This window comes from Chiloscyllium punctatum, chromosome 2 (genome assembly GCF_047496795.1).
Source record: "Chiloscyllium punctatum isolate Juve2018m chromosome 2, sChiPun1.3, whole genome shotgun sequence".
Lineage (NCBI taxonomy): Eukaryota > Metazoa > Chordata > Chondrichthyes > Orectolobiformes > Hemiscylliidae > Chiloscyllium > Chiloscyllium punctatum.
In genome coordinates, this window is record NC_092740.1 from 104807910 (window position 1) to 104823476 (window position 15567).

The 15567-nt window shown below is 41.6% G+C and overlaps 1 protein-coding gene across 7 annotated transcripts in view; it reads left to right on the forward strand.

Annotated features, from left to right (window-relative positions):
• frem1a (Fras1 related extracellular matrix 1a) overlaps positions 1-15567 on the forward strand; it is a 377121-nt gene that overhangs the window by 296416 nt on the left and 65138 nt on the right. For all 7 annotated transcript variants that reach the window (XM_072586891.1, XM_072586895.1, XM_072586892.1 and 4 more), the window contains one exon: positions 7850-8051. In XM_072586891.1, the coding sequence (XP_072442992.1) occupies positions 7850-8051 (202 nt within the window). The remainder of the gene's footprint in view (positions 1-7849; positions 8052-15567) is intronic.

The following is a 15567-nucleotide window of genomic DNA, read 5'->3' on the forward strand; positions in this document are numbered from 1 at the left end:
TTTTTGGTGCACCATATTTGTGAGGAAATCAAGGGGGATATATTTCATGACTAACCTGTGCCAGTTCGAAAGTCCTGGAGGGCCTTCAGCTATCCAAGTCACTAAAATACTTTTCCTTGCACAGAAAGAAAGAATGGTAAATAATTTCCTCCCATACACATCCAGGGAGGAAAAATCTGAAGAGCTCAAAAGCAGGGACAGTGGATTCAATCTAATCTCGTTACCCAAGATCTCTGTCAAGGCATTCGCTACTCTGTCCCAACACCTATCGATCTTCTGGCATATCAATAGACAATGTGTGAGAGTGTCAATTTCTATTTTACATTAAGGACACATTGGGGTTGCTTCTGCCTTGAATTTTGAGAGTCGGTCAGGTGCCATATGAGCCCTGTGGAGTATCTTTAATTGAATAGCCTGAGTTCTATTACAAATAGAGATCTTTCTGACATTTTCCCAGATGTCCTCCCACATTTCTATGAGACTACCAACCCTAATTCTTGATTCCAGGTTTTAAATTATCGTTCCATGTCCTTGGATACTTTATTATATAATGAGTGATAAAGCGTACTAACCGAGGTGGGTGGGGGCAGGTGGGGTGTGGGGGGGTGTCCTTCGGCCATAGCACTTTCCTTTCCCTAACCGCTTTGTAGAGATTAATTATCAGTGTGGTCTTCTTTTGTATATAATCTCGTATTTGGAAATACCAAAAAGGTTCCTGTTAGGCAGTCCAAACTTCTTGTGTAACTGCTCAAAGGGCATCATAACCTCCCCATCAAACAGGTTTCCCAAGCAGGAGCTACCTCTGAACTTCCAAGTTTTAAATGTAGCATCTATCACCCCGGCTGAAATCTCAGTGCTCCCACTATAGGAGTATAAAGGGAGGTGTTTTGCAGGTTACCCTCATCTTGTCTCATTATCCTCGAGGCTTTAATTGTATTTAATACAGTAGGATTTTTACAGTAGTCCATAATAGCTCTCATCTTGTCCATAAATTGATGAGGGAACATTTTGTTTGGGAGGTCTCAATACCTAACCAGATTGATTGTGGGTCACAAGAGACCCAATCAGCTACATAAGATAATAAGGAACTCAATTGATAGCTCATAAAATCTAGAATGTCCAGTCCTCCCTTTGCTTGTGGGAGCTGCAGCTTTTCCAGTTTGATAAGGGGCTATTCATGATTCCAAATAAAGGAGCAGAGCTTACGCAATGCCTATCTTGGCAACATCAGGGGGAGCATTCTCATAGGATAAAGAAGATGAGGTAGGATATTCACCTTAACTAAGGCTACACTGCCTAACCAGGATATTGGGAGATCTCCCCAGTGTTGAAGATCTTGTCTTATTTTCTCTAATAGGTGCACATAATTAGCTTTATACAGCTGAGCAAAAAGTGGGGTGATTAAAATACCTAAGTACAGAAAACCTTTTAGTGACCACTGAAAGGGAAGGCAAGATCCGTCCGGTAAATTGGATACACTGGCAAGACCTCCCAATGGCATGGCCTCAAATTTCACAAGATTGATTTTATTGTCTGAGAACATCCCAAATAAATTGATCACTTGGGTTAGAAGAGGCATGGATATCAAAGGATCACTTAAGAAGAGGAGGACATAATCCTCAAAAAGATTGACTTTATGTTTGCCCAATTCAACCCTTGGAGCCACTATGTTAGGATCAGTTCGTATAGCTTCCGCCAGTGGTTCAATCACTAGCGTGAATAATAATGGTGAAAGAGAACATCCCTGACGACAGCCCCTGCCAACACTAAAGCTATCTGAACTTAAACCATTGGTGATCACTGCTGCTTTGGGATCATTATATAATACTGAAACTCTCCAACACTGAACTCTCCAATACCTCTCCAACACTGAACCTTTCCAGTATAAAAAAAGATATGGCCATTTTACCCGATCAAATGCCTTCTCTGCATCCAAGGAGACAGCTAAACCCAGTATTGTTCCCTGTTGACAGGCTTGTATCATATTTAACACCCTTCTAATATTATTAGTTGACCTGTGGCCCTTTATAAACCCTGTCTGGTCCTCTTTTATGATGTATGGTAAGACCCTCTCCAACCTAATTGCTAACATTTTAGAAAGAATTTTGAAATCCACATTTAGTAAGGATATGGGTCTATATGATGAGCAATCTTCTGGGGCCTTTCCCTTTTTAAAAATAAGAGAGATGTTTACTTCTCTCAACGAAGGCAGGAGGCAGCCCTGACTATGTGAATAATTATACATATTTATGAGTGGTCTGGCCTGTTCCTCTATAAATTCTTTATAGAGCTCAACCTGGAATCCATCTGGTACAGGCGCTTTGCCACTCTGAAGCAGCCGAATTGCGTCGAGTGCTTCCTGGGTTGTCAGGAGGGCATTCAAGATCGACACCTGCTCCGAGGTTAAGCCCGGAAGGGTCAGATTTTTAAAGAAGGATTCTATCTTCTCAGTTCTATCCTCACAGTCCTGCGATTTATACAGTTCAAAATAGAACTCTCTAAAGGCTGTATTGATCTTTTTAAAATCACAAGTCAGGGTACCAGCACTTTTTCTAATGGATGTAATGGCTTGAGGAGCCTTTTTCTTTCTAGTAAGGTATGCTAGGTATCTGCCAGGCTTTATTGCCATATTCAAATAATCTCTGCTTTGCGAATAATATTTCCCTCTTTGCTGTTTGGGTAAGTATGGTAGTCAAGGCTGCCCTAAGGGCTGTGATCCTTTGTAACTTAGCAATGAAAGGCCTGTTAAGATATGCTGTCTCAGCTGCCTTCAAGCAAGCCTCGAGCAGGTGCTATTGCTCTCCCTTTTGTTTCTTCTGGGTTGCAGAATATGAGATGACCAAGTCTTGCGCATATGCCTTAGTGGTCTCCCACATCATCGAGTTACTGGCTGTACCTGAATTAATTTCCCAGAAGGTTTTGAATTCCTGCAAAAAATACTTTATAAATTTGCTATCCTTCAATAAGAATGGATCCATATGCCAATGTCGGGAGCCTATCCCATCATCCCTAATCTTGACTTCCAAATTATACTGCGGCATGATCAGAAATAGCTATATTACCTATTTTACAATACAGTATTGAATTCAAAAGGGTTGGGGGGCAAAAAACAATTCTGGTATGGCACTTGTATGGGTTAGAGTAGAAAGTAAGGTCTCTACCCTGGGGGTGAAGGCACCTCCATGCATCTACTAGCCCTAGCTCCTTATTCACATCTGTCAGTTGTCTAGATCTCAGAGATATACCCGTAGTGCTCTTAGGTATCTGTCTCTGGGTCCATAATACAGTTAAAATCTCCTCCTATAATTGTATGGTGGACTCCAAAAGCCATCAACTTAGAGAATGTTTCTGTTACAAATTTAAAGGGGTGTGCCAGGGGGCAATAAAGATTCAAAATGCCATATTCCTCTCCATGTTTTAGAGCTTTGATCAATATATACTGTCCAGATTCACCTTTTATCTGGCTTAACATTTGGAAAGGAAGATTCTTCTGAATAAGAATGGCTACTCCCCTACTTTTTGAACTGCAAAATGAGAAAAAAGCCTGATCAAATCCACCCTGTTGTAGCTTTAAATGCTCTTTGTTAAGTAGATGTGTCTCCTGTAAGAGAACTACATCGACCCTTTCTTTTTTGAGACTTGATAATATCTTTACCCTTTTGATTGGTGAATTACTCCCCTTGACATTCCAGGTGCACCATCTAAGCGAATGGCTAGCCATGATCACCCAGGCAAGCCCGAGACCCCCCAGGAGGAAGAACCCCACTCAGAAAACCTTGAATAAAGACTGTAGGAAATTCACAAATACAAAAATTCTTTAAAACATTTAAACCGTTGCAATTAAAAGCTACTCCTAAGTAAAAGACATTCCCCCTTGCTCCCGGGGGCATAACTTCCTATCGATAACCCCATCATAACCTCTCCTAGCTAGGGCCCTGCCCTCGGCCCAGGCTTTATAGAATGGAGTATACAAATTCAAGTATTTTGTCAAACCAGAGTTAAAAGTGAGTAACCACCCCCCTACCACCTCCACCCCCCCCCCCCCCCCCCCCCCCACACACACACACCTGGGTGCATTTAGCAAACACGGTACAATAGACACGATACAGAAGTAGGCCATTCTGCCCTTAGAGCCTGCACCACCATTCAATATGATCATGGCTGATCATCCTTAATCAGTAACCTGTTCCTGCCTTATCTCCATAACCCTTGATTCCACTATCCTTGAGAGCTCTATCCAACTCTTTCTTAAATGAATCCAGAGACTGAGCCTCCACTGCCTTCTGGGGAAGAGCATTCCACACAGCCACCACTCTCTGGGTGAGGAAGTTTCTCCTCATCTCTGTCGTAAATGGTCTACCCCGTATTTTTAAGCTGTGTCCTCTGGTTCGGCACTCACCCATCAGCGGAAACATGTTTCCTGCCTCCAGAGTGTCCAATCCTTTAATAATCTTATATGTCTCAGTTAGATCCCCCCCTCAGTCTTCTAAACTCAAGGGTATACAAGCCCAGTCGTTCCAGTCTATCAGCGTAAGGTAGTCCTGCCATTCCAGGAATTGACCTCGTGAACCTACACTGCATTCCCTCAATAGCAGAATGTCTTTCCTCAAATTTGGAGACCAGAACTGCACACAATACTCCAGGTGCGGTCTCACCAGGGCCCTGTACAGCTGCAGAAGAACCTCTTTGCTTCTATACTCAATCCCTCTTGTTATGAAGGCCAGCATGCTATTAGCCTTCTTCACTACCTGCTTTACCTGCATGCTTACCTTCATTGACTGGTGTACAAGAACACCCAGATCTCTCTGTACTGCCCCTTTACCTAAATTGATTCCATTTAGGTAGGAATCTACCTTCCTGTTCTTGCCACCAAAGTGGATAACCATACATTTATCCACATTAAACTGCACCTGCCATGCATCTGACCACTCACCTAACCTGTCCAGGTCACCCTGTAATCTCCTAACATCCTCCTCACATTTCACCCTGCCACCCAGCTTAGTATCATCAGCAAACTTGCTAATGTTATTACTAATACCATCTTCTATATCATTAATATATATTGTAAAAAGCTGCGGTCCCAGCACTGATCCCTGCAGTACCCCACTCCATTCCGAAATGGAGCCGTTTATCACTACTCTTTGTTTCCTGTCAGCCAACCAACTTTCAATCCAAGTTAGTACTTTGTCCCCAATACCATGCGGCCTAATTAGGAAAATGGGAATATATAAAATTACAAAATTACAATCCCGGCAAGTATTAGACAACTAAGTAAAATGAGAAAAGAGGAAAATCCCACTCTGAAGAAAAAGGCAAGACAAAACAAACACCCCTCGCCCACAAATCAAGTAAGCCACACGAGCTATAAAAAGGAAACCAAAGGAAAAGTAAAGAACAAGCTCCCCCCCCCCCCTCCCACCCCCAGGGAAGAATAAGTGGAAGAAGGATAATGAAAAAAAAAGAAAAAAAAGGGATCAACAAAATGGGGGGGGAGGAAATAAAGTCGTTATACATACGGTTCAAGTCCCGCAGCCTATTTAAGAGCGTCCAAGAATTCTCTTGCTTTTTCTGGCAACCCCAAAGTTGTAAACGGATCTTTCATGGCTAAAGCGCAACGTTGCCAGATAATGCATAGAGTATTGGATACTTAGGTCTCTCAGACACTTCCTCGCCTTATCTAATGCCCTCCTCTTGCGGACCACGTCTAGAGAGAAGTCCAGGAGTAACATTATTCTGGAACCCTTGTGCATCATGGCCTGGGGATCCTTCTCCAGGACTCTGGAGGCTTCCAGGAGCATTTGTTTGTCTTTTTAGCATTAGAGTTGAATTAGAACTGGGCGGGGGTGCTGGTCCATCCCGGGCCTGCGTACAGCAACCTGGTGGGCTCACTCCGCCCGCACCTGGCCCGGTCCTGACTCCAACTTCAATAATTGTGGGAGCCTTTGCTCCAAAAAGTCTACAAGCTGGCCTTCCTCTTCCTGTTCAGGAATGCCCAGCAACCGAATGTTTTTTCCAACAGCCCCAGTTATCAAGGTCATTGATGCTCTCCTCCAGGGTCCAGATTCACTGCTCGAGAGCCCGGACCTGACCTACGGATGACTCGGCAGCCATCTCAGAGGCCGCAGCCCGTTGCTCTGATCCTCTGATACGCTGCTCAAGTTTTTCGATTTCTCGGTCGTGCTTCTGAGGGACACCTCAATAAAAGCGTCGATCTTCTCTTGAAGTTTGGTGATCCTGGAGAGCAGGCTCGCCTCTGTAGGTAAGTTCTCCCAAGGCGGCCACGGACATCTCTGCTGCTGCGGGAGGGGGCAGGGGAAGTGTTCCTGCCTGTGGCGAGCTGCAGGAGTTTTTGCCCTTAGACATTTTAGAAACAACACCAACCTATCCAAGTTTGAAATAAAATGACTAACTACGCTGGGCAAAAACTATCTTAAATAGTTTAAAGGGTGAGGTGAAGGCGGTGCCCCACTTTGCATGAGTCTTAGGCAGAGCATTACAGACTCAGACTTGCTGGGTTGCCGCCATCTTGAATCTCTCACATGTGCTTTTTACAAAGAATTTGTCAGTTATTTTAGAAAAAAAATCTATTGTTAACTTTACCAGTTGCTGTGCTTTTAAGTTCTGTGATGTCCACAAATTAATTAAATCAATGCTCACGACTCAAGCTTAATGGTGATGAATTATGTTATAATTATAACCTATTTTATATATACATAATATACACAATTATATTACTGAACTGTTCTAATTCTACTTCTGTGCTCAGTGAAATATCCAGAGCTCAGTACAAATACAGAATTTATTGTTAGCATGTGACTGCAGTCAGCTAATAAATGAGTTAGTGAGAATTATAAAAAAAAGCTCTTGAAAACTCTTAAAAAGAGCATGGGGATGGAAAAGGAAACATTTTTGACCCCTGTGTGAGATGGTAGGTGCACCCATTGTGCATTGGAAAGGGAGTTTGACTCAATGAGAGGGAAGATTTGCATATAGTTCCAAGTCAGGATGGTGCATAGTTTGGAGGGGGACTATCTCCACACATCTACTGTCCTTGACCTTCCAAAATGGATGGTGTCATTGAAGTAGTCTTGGTGGGCTGTTGCAGTGCACTTTGTAGATGGTATACACTGCTGCCACTCAATGTTGGAGGTGGAGACAGTGGATGTTGAAGGTGGTGGATGGCGTGCCAGTCAAACTGGCTGCTTTGTTCTGAGTGTTGAGCTTCTTGAGTGTTATTGGAGTTACCGTCAGCCAGGCAGTTGAGGAGTATTTCTTCACATGTCTGACTTGTGCCATGCAGACGATAAATAGCTTTTGGGCAGTAAGTTACTGCCTAGCCTCTGACTTGCTCTTAGAGACACAGTATTTGAATAGCTGCTCCAGTTCAGTGTAAAACTGAACACTTTTACAGTGGCAAATGAGTGAAGACTGGACATTTTCTTTGTTTGTTGCTCCGATTACTTTTGAGAATTCTATTAAAAAGTAAGTGAAAACTTCTTTCTTCTCTCATTTCAGCATTTGCAGAAGATGTAAAACATCAATAACTATAATGTGGAGGAGCCGGTATTGGACTGGGGTAGATAAAGTTAAAAATCACACAACACCAGATTATAGTCCAACAGGTTTACTTGAAAGTACATGCTTTCGGAATACTGCTCCTCCGTCAGGTGGTTGGTAGTTCTGGTGAAGGAGCAGCACTCTGAAAGTTTGAACTTGCAAATAAACCTGTTGGACTAGAACCTGGTGTTGTGTGATTTTTAACTAAATTAATAATATGAAGAGATGAATAATTTAATAAAAGATTCTTTGAAATGAAACTGATAATTTATGATTTATTACTTTTGCTCAGGTGGACCATAAGGACAAGGCTTTCCCAAGAATTGTCTACCTTCAGTGTCCGTCACAAGTTGAAGTGTTCAAAAATCAAAAGTACGGAATATATATTTCCTCTCGACACTTGAAAGCATCTGATCGTGATAGTAAAGATGAAGAACTCATTTACCATATTTTACGTGAACCAAATATTGGTTACTTGGAAAATGTTACCACTGGTACAGTACTTTATGCTTTCAAGATTTCATAAGTAATTTTTCAGTTATTTATATCCTCAAGTAATTAATAGTTACAGATACCTCCATATTTATTTCAATTTAAATAACTAAATCCCTGGGACCTGATCCCTAGCTTCCCTAGAACTCTGTGGGAAGCTAGGGAAGTGATTGCTGGGTCCCTGCTGAGATATTTGTATTATCAGTAGCCACAGGTGAGGTGCTGGAAGCCTTGGGGGTTGGCTATCGTGGTACCACTATTTAGGAAAGGTGGTAAGGAAATGCCAGGGGGACAGGATTTGGAAAGGCAAAGGTTAGTCAGCATGGAGTTGTGTGTGGGACATCATGTCTCACTAACTTGACAAAGTGTTTTGAGGAGGTAACAAAGAGGATTGATGAGGGCAGAGCAGTGGGTAGGATCTATATGGTCTTCAGTAACGTGTTCGACAAGGTTCCTCATAGTAGATTGGTTAGTAAGGTTAGAGCCCATGGAATATAGGAAGAACTAGCCATTTGGATACAGAATTGGCTCAAAGATAAAAGCGGGTGGTAATAGAGGATTGCTTTTCAGAATGGAGGCCTGTAAACAGTGGTGTGGCACAATGACTGGTACAGGGTCCATTGCTTTTCATCATTTATACAAGTGATTTAGACGTGAATGTAGAAAGTATTGGTAGTAAGTTTGCAGATGACACCAAATTTGAAGATGTCGTAGATAGCAAAGAAGGTTATCTCAGAATATCACAGGACCTATGAAGTCAGTGAATGGCAGATCGAGTTTAATTTAGATAAATGTGAGGTGCAGCATTGTGGAAAGACAAATCAGTACAAAACTTGTACACTTAATGCTAAGGTCCTGGGGAATGTTGCTGAACAAAGAGGCCTTGGAGTGCAGGTTCATACTTCCTTGAAAGTGAAGTCCCAGTGAAGAAGACTTTTGGTATGCTTTCCTTTATTGGTCAGTACATTGAGTATAGGGGTTGGGAGGTCATGTTGCAGCTGTACAAGACGTCGGCTAGGCCAGTTTTGGAAACTGCGTGCAATTCTGGTCTCTCTGCTATAGGAAGAATGTTGTGAAACTTGAAAGGGTTCATAAAAGATGTACAAGGATGTTCTAAGGTTGGAGAGTTTGAACTATAGGGAGAGGCTGAATAGGCTGGGGCTATTTTCCCTTGAGCGTGGAGCTGAGGGGTAACCTTGCAGAGGTTTACAAAATTATTAGGGGCATAGATTGAGTAGACAGCCAAGGTCTTTACCCCAGGATGGGGTAGTCCAAAACTAGAGGGCATAGGTTTAAGGTGAGAGGGTGAAGATTTAAAAAGGACATAATGGACAACTTTTTCATGCAGCAAGTTGTGCATATATGAAATGAGCTTCCAGAGTAAGGCTGGTACAATTACAGCATTTGCAAGGCATCTGCATGTGTATATGAATAGGAAGTGTTTGGAAGGGTACATACCAAATGTTGACATAAAGATGCTAAAACCAGTCTACACATCCATAAAATAATAAAATGAAGAATCTAAACTACAGTGGAGAGAACATTCTTTGGTTCAGTTTTGATAGAAGTTGTTTAATTTTTTTGGGAGTGGGCTAGTACATATGGAGCATCTAGTCACTAGCTTGATAGGATTAAATTGCTTTTAAATTGCATATGATTAGAACTAATGTGCGGCACGGTGGCTCAGTGGTTAGCACTGCTGCCTCACAGCACCAGGGACCTGGGTTCAAGTCCAGCCTCGGACGACTGTCTGCGTGGAGTTTGCATATTCTCCCTGTGTCTGCGTGGAGTTTCCTCCCGGTGCTCCGGTTTCCTTCCACAATCCAAAGTTGTGCAGGTCAGATGAATTGGCCATGCAAAATTGTCCATAGTGTTAGGGGGAATGGGTCTGGGTGGGTTACTCTGTGGATGGTTGGTATGGACTTGTTGGGCCGAATGGCCTGTTTCCACACTAGGTAATTAATCTAAACATCTAATTCATAGTCGGTTTTGTGATTCTTAGAGTTACTTAACTTCTTTGGTGCTTTGTTTCTGCTCTCCTTTCACCACTTTTGTGTCATTCTATCACTTCCTTCTTTCATGTCTGTTTGCACTTCTGCCTGTTACTCTGTTTTTGTCATTGCTCTTGGGTACTGTTAACACAACATTTGTTACTCATCCCTACGGAAAGTAGGGTCTGCCACCTTCTCAAATTATGGATGCCCTTACATTAACAAAATTTTCAGAATTTTGTTACAAAGAGAATTTCTGGACTATTATATCTTAGTCATGATGAAGGAATGGCAATTTATGTCAATTTCAGTGTTACATATTGCATTGAGAAAAGATTAACATATGAACTCAAAGCAGACAAATTTTATTTATACCAGTAGCAGAGAGGGCAATACAACAACATGCTCAGCTTGTCCAATATACTATACTCTTTTCCTATTTTAAAAAAAATCAAGATTGTGTGTTCAAATGTAAAATTGTGCATGTACATAATTTCCCAGATACCACATGATTGAAATCAACGTGCTTAATAATGAAAATTAACAGGTTGTGATTATCTTTTTATGATAATCACAATGGAAAGGTATTGATACGCCAAATAAGTCACATAATTCCCCTCAAAACCACTTGTTTTTTTCTTTATGTCTTGTCCTGGTGTTCTTTTCCCCTCATTCTTTCAATTCACTTATTCTGTGGTTCCTTTTTCTGGCTGGATATTTTCCTCATTTCCATTAACTTGACTCTGTTCTGTCAACATCTCTGACTTGTTAACAATGAACTTTACCAATACATGAAGTCCAGACAGGGTGCCGCTCTTTAGGGAATTTGCAATGATGTTGTTCATTTGACATGGCTGCTGTTGTCCTTATTGGTAAGAGAGTTTATAAGACCAAGAAGCAGGGGAGGGACAATGTTGTAAATAACGTTCTAAATAATGTCCATACTGCAACCACAGTTCACAGTGCTGAAGGACTGGATATTAAATTGTACATCAAGAGTAAAAAGCAAGCAAACTACTTTCTCCTCGTTAATATTATTATAGCTACACACATTCAGGTGATTATTCTTTCACATTTCTGAGAGCTATTGTTTGGTAAGAAGAAATGTGTTGCAGGATAAGCTTGTGCTTTTAGCTGTATTGTTGACATGGCTCAATTGGCTAAACTTATGATTAGTGTTACTCCCTAGATATTGATAATGGTCCTTTGTTTAAAGTATTTTCCAGTCTCTCAATTTTTTTTTCCCTTTTAGAGCATGCTTCAGATTTCTTGCATAGTGCTGCCAACTATAAGCTCAGTGTTCTGGTTAACATTTTTGGTAAATCTTGAGTGACTTAATGGACTGTTCTCATCATTCTTTCTGAATGTTTTCTGGCTCTCCTGATAGGACAAGAGCACATTCATGGCGTCTCCTCATCAGGATGGGATTTTTCTGCTCTTGTCCTCTCTGTTCATGTTGTTGACATGTCAGTACTCTCTGCTCGTCTGACAGTAGCTCTTGGAGAAAGTGAAGACTGTAGAAGCTGGAGAGTCAGAGTCAAAACGTGTGGTGCTGGAAAAGCACAGCAGGTCAGGCAGCATCCGAGGAACAGGAGTCAATGTTTTGGGCATGAGCCCTTCATCAGGAATGTGGAAGCGGAAGGGGGCTGAGAGATAAATGGGGGGATGGTGGTAGGGTTGGGGCAAAGGTAGCTGGGAAGGCGATAGGTGGATGCAGGTAGGGGATAATAGTGATAGGTCAGTGAGGAGGGTAGAGCGGATAGATGGGAAAGAAGATGTACAGATAGCTCAGGTCAAGAGGGTGGTGCTGAGTTGGAGGGTTGGATCTGGGATGAGGTGGGGAGGAGATGAAGGGCTTATTCACAAAACTACAATTGTCCTGCTCCTCAGATGCTGCCTGACCTGCTGAGCTTTACCAGTGCCACACTTTTTGACTCTGGCAGTAAGTCTAGTCAGACTCAGGCTTGTAATATCTAGAGGGTCCTGCAGACCAACTATTGGTAAACGTTTTGGGATTCCATGCCAGACACTCACTTGCCTGAATCAGTAATGTTGCCAGCATGTCACCAGGACTGGATTCAACTGGCACAGCATGTGAATAGGATAGTTGAGAACACATCAATCGTAGCATAGAGTGTAAGAGCAAGGAGGTAATGTTAGAGTTGATGGTCAGGCTGCAGCTGGAGTCCTGTGTGCAATTTTAGTTACCTCACTGCAGAAAGGATGTGATAGCAGTAACAAAGGTACAGAGGAGGTTCATCAGGATGTTAAGCAAAAGTGAGGACTGCAGATGCTGGAAACCAGAGTTTAGATCAGATTGGTGCTAGAAAAGCACAGCAGATGCTGTGCTTTTACAGCACCATTCTGATCTAAACTCTCATCAGGATGTTGTCTGGGATGGAGAAATTGAGCTATTAGGAGAGACGAGATAGGCTTGGATTGTTTTCTTTGGAGCAAAGACTGAGAGAGGTCATGATTGAGGTGTATAAGATTGTAAGGGGTATGGACAGGGTGGATAGAGAGCAGCTGCTCACCTTGGTTGAGGAATCAACCTTGCAAAGGTATTGTTTGAGGGAAAGGGATGGGAAATTCAGAGGAGATTTGGGAAAAAAAACCTTTTTCAGTCAGCGGATGGTAGGAATCTGGAATGAACTGTCCAGAAAGATAGTGGAGGCTGGAAAACTCTCAACTTTTAAAAAAGACTTGAGGGAGCACTTGAGATATAACACTCAAGGATATAGAACAAGTGCAGAAAATTGGAGTTAGCTCACCTTTCATAGTAGTTATATTGGTGCAGACTTGATGGGAAGAACGGCCTTTTTGGTGCTGTAAAAATCTATGAATCTGAGATTTCTCCTCCATTTCTCACACTCCAGCATTGATGGTCTCTGTCCAGATCACAACGTCACCCACTCTAATTATATCCAATAAAAGCTTATTCTCATTTTGTTTCATTTTTATTTAACATATATTTGCCATATATTCCAGTAGATACAGGCCATAGGTTCAGACACCAAAGATAAATTGGCAAATCCAATTTATTAAAATTGGCAGAAAGGACATGTAAATTACACCTGTATACTGTTGCTCAAGGCCCTGAGTCTGCCTTCAATTTTAAGCTATTCAAACAGGTTCTCCATATAGAAGACCAAAGAATTATGGAAGGTGCATCGAGCTGAATAAGTGTGAAATTATTTGCTTTAAATGGATAAATTTAGAAAAAAATGTCATGTTGATGTGCTGCTACTCTAGGCAATGACAATGTAATAGCACAGGCACTCCATTCTGCACTGTTTGTTCATGGTAGTGAGTATCAGATTCAAATGCACTGATAACATTTAAATGTAAATGTCTCTTCCAAGCCAGCTATAATTCTTATCTTTATTATTCTTGCATTTACCTGAACATTCTCCTACAGACCTCAATGGTTTCATTGAAGCTATGCGTTAGTATTGATCACAGAATGCAATCTTACCAGAGCAATATCGATAGAATCCCTACAGTTTGGAAACGGGCTATTTGGCCCAAGTCCACATTGACCCTCCAAAGAGTAACCCACGCAGACCCATTCCCCTACCCTATTACTCCACATTTACTCCTAACTAATGCATTTAACCTATACATCCCTGAACACTATGGGCAGCTTAGCGTGGCCAATTCACCTAACCTGCACTGTGGGAGGAAACTGGAGCAACCGGAAGAAACCAACGCAGATGCTGGGAAAATGTGCAAACTCCACACAGACAGTTGCCCGAGGCTAGAGTCTAACTCGGGCACCTGGCATGAGGCAGCAGTGCTAACCACCCTGCCACCTTAAAATATGTTAATACTATTAAGTTCTTTTCTCAATAATGTTATATATTGCTACACAATGGGGGCCACAGTGATGGTGATGAAGGTAAGGAGGTGTAGCAATTATTTTGTCTTAATGAAAAGATTGATTTCTGGCCCTGTGATGCAAATTAGGTCAGGTTAAGCCAAGATATAGTCTGGTTCCTGTTGTACACTGCCGTTGATTGTTTCAGTATAAAAGGAGTTTGAATAGCAATGAACACTTGGGAATAATTAGCAAACAGCTCCTCTCTGGGATTTGTGATAAAACAACAATCTGATGAAGCTATTGCAAATGGTTGAATGTTAGACGTCTGCCTCTGATATTTTGCAGCCAAGGTGATTGGTACCTGAAAACCAAAACCGTTTTGTTTTATGAATTATAATTTTATTTACTATGGATTCTTCCATTGACTCACTCCAGATCTCTGTTTTGCTTGGATTCCTTGCAGTCATACTTTGTTGAATGATATCTTCTTGTCAAGGAATGCTACATTCACAGCAGCTCTTTAATTGCACAGAGTAAACCTGGGCAAGACATTGGTTCAATTTCAACTAGAGAATTGTGCTTACTTTTCAGCACCACATTTTGTCATGTTTCCCAATTAGTATGCAGGATACCTTTAACAGATATAATCGTATCATCTCTATCATCACAATTGTATTCTGGCTGCTTGAAGCATGGCATGGTGATGGAAGCATCCTACTGTATGTAACTAAATAACTTAATATCAGCCCAAATACTGAGGTGCCTATGATGGAATATATGCAGATGTCAGGTGCCACATTTAGTTCTTATAATGTAAATATTGCTGCACCATGTAAATTACCCTTCTGGAAGTAAAAGTTCACAACCTTAGCAAGGATGTGGAGGCATTAGAGAGGGTGCAGAAAAGATTCACAAAGATGGTCCCAATGAGGAGGAATTTCAGTTACCTGGATAGATTTGAAATAATTGAGACTTCTCCTTGGAGAGGAGATTTGATCAAGGTGTTCAAAATGGTGAGCTATCTGGACAGAGTAGGAAGGGAACACCTTTTCCTTTTGGTGGAAGTACACAGAAGCAGAGGCCATAGATTTAAAGTAACTACAAATGAAGCAAAGCCAACATGAAGAAAAATGTTTTAATGCAGCAAGTGGCAGATGTCGCTTAATGAGGCTCAGATTACTCTATCCAGAATTCTATTAATGTCTCTCTCTGCACTTCCCCACGACTTTAATTGTCTCTCTTTCATTTTCTCCCCCTCTCTATTTCTCTCACTGGCTTCTGCATGTCATGCACCAGCCTCCAAGCCTACTGTGAGTTTAATTCACTCTGCATTGCCACTGTACATTTATAGAAATATGAAATCTCAAAATACACGAGCTGGTGTTGAGTCTTTCAAGCACGTTCCACATTTCAATACATTTATGGCTGCTCCTAGACCTGAACTCTACTTCTCATCCCACTCCTTATGCTTCTCTCAACTTCAGCTATGAATGTGCTTTCCTCAGCACCTAAATGAAGAAATTCTTCCTCATCTTTGTCTTCTATAGCCTGCCTCTTATTCTGAGGCCCTGTATCTGGGTAGAGATTCTTAACCCACACTCACACCCTCTCTGTATCCAAACAGTCAAGTCCTCTCAGAATCTTGTGTTTCAATGAGATCACCTTACATTTTTCTAATTTCCAGTTGATATTTTCACATTATCCAAT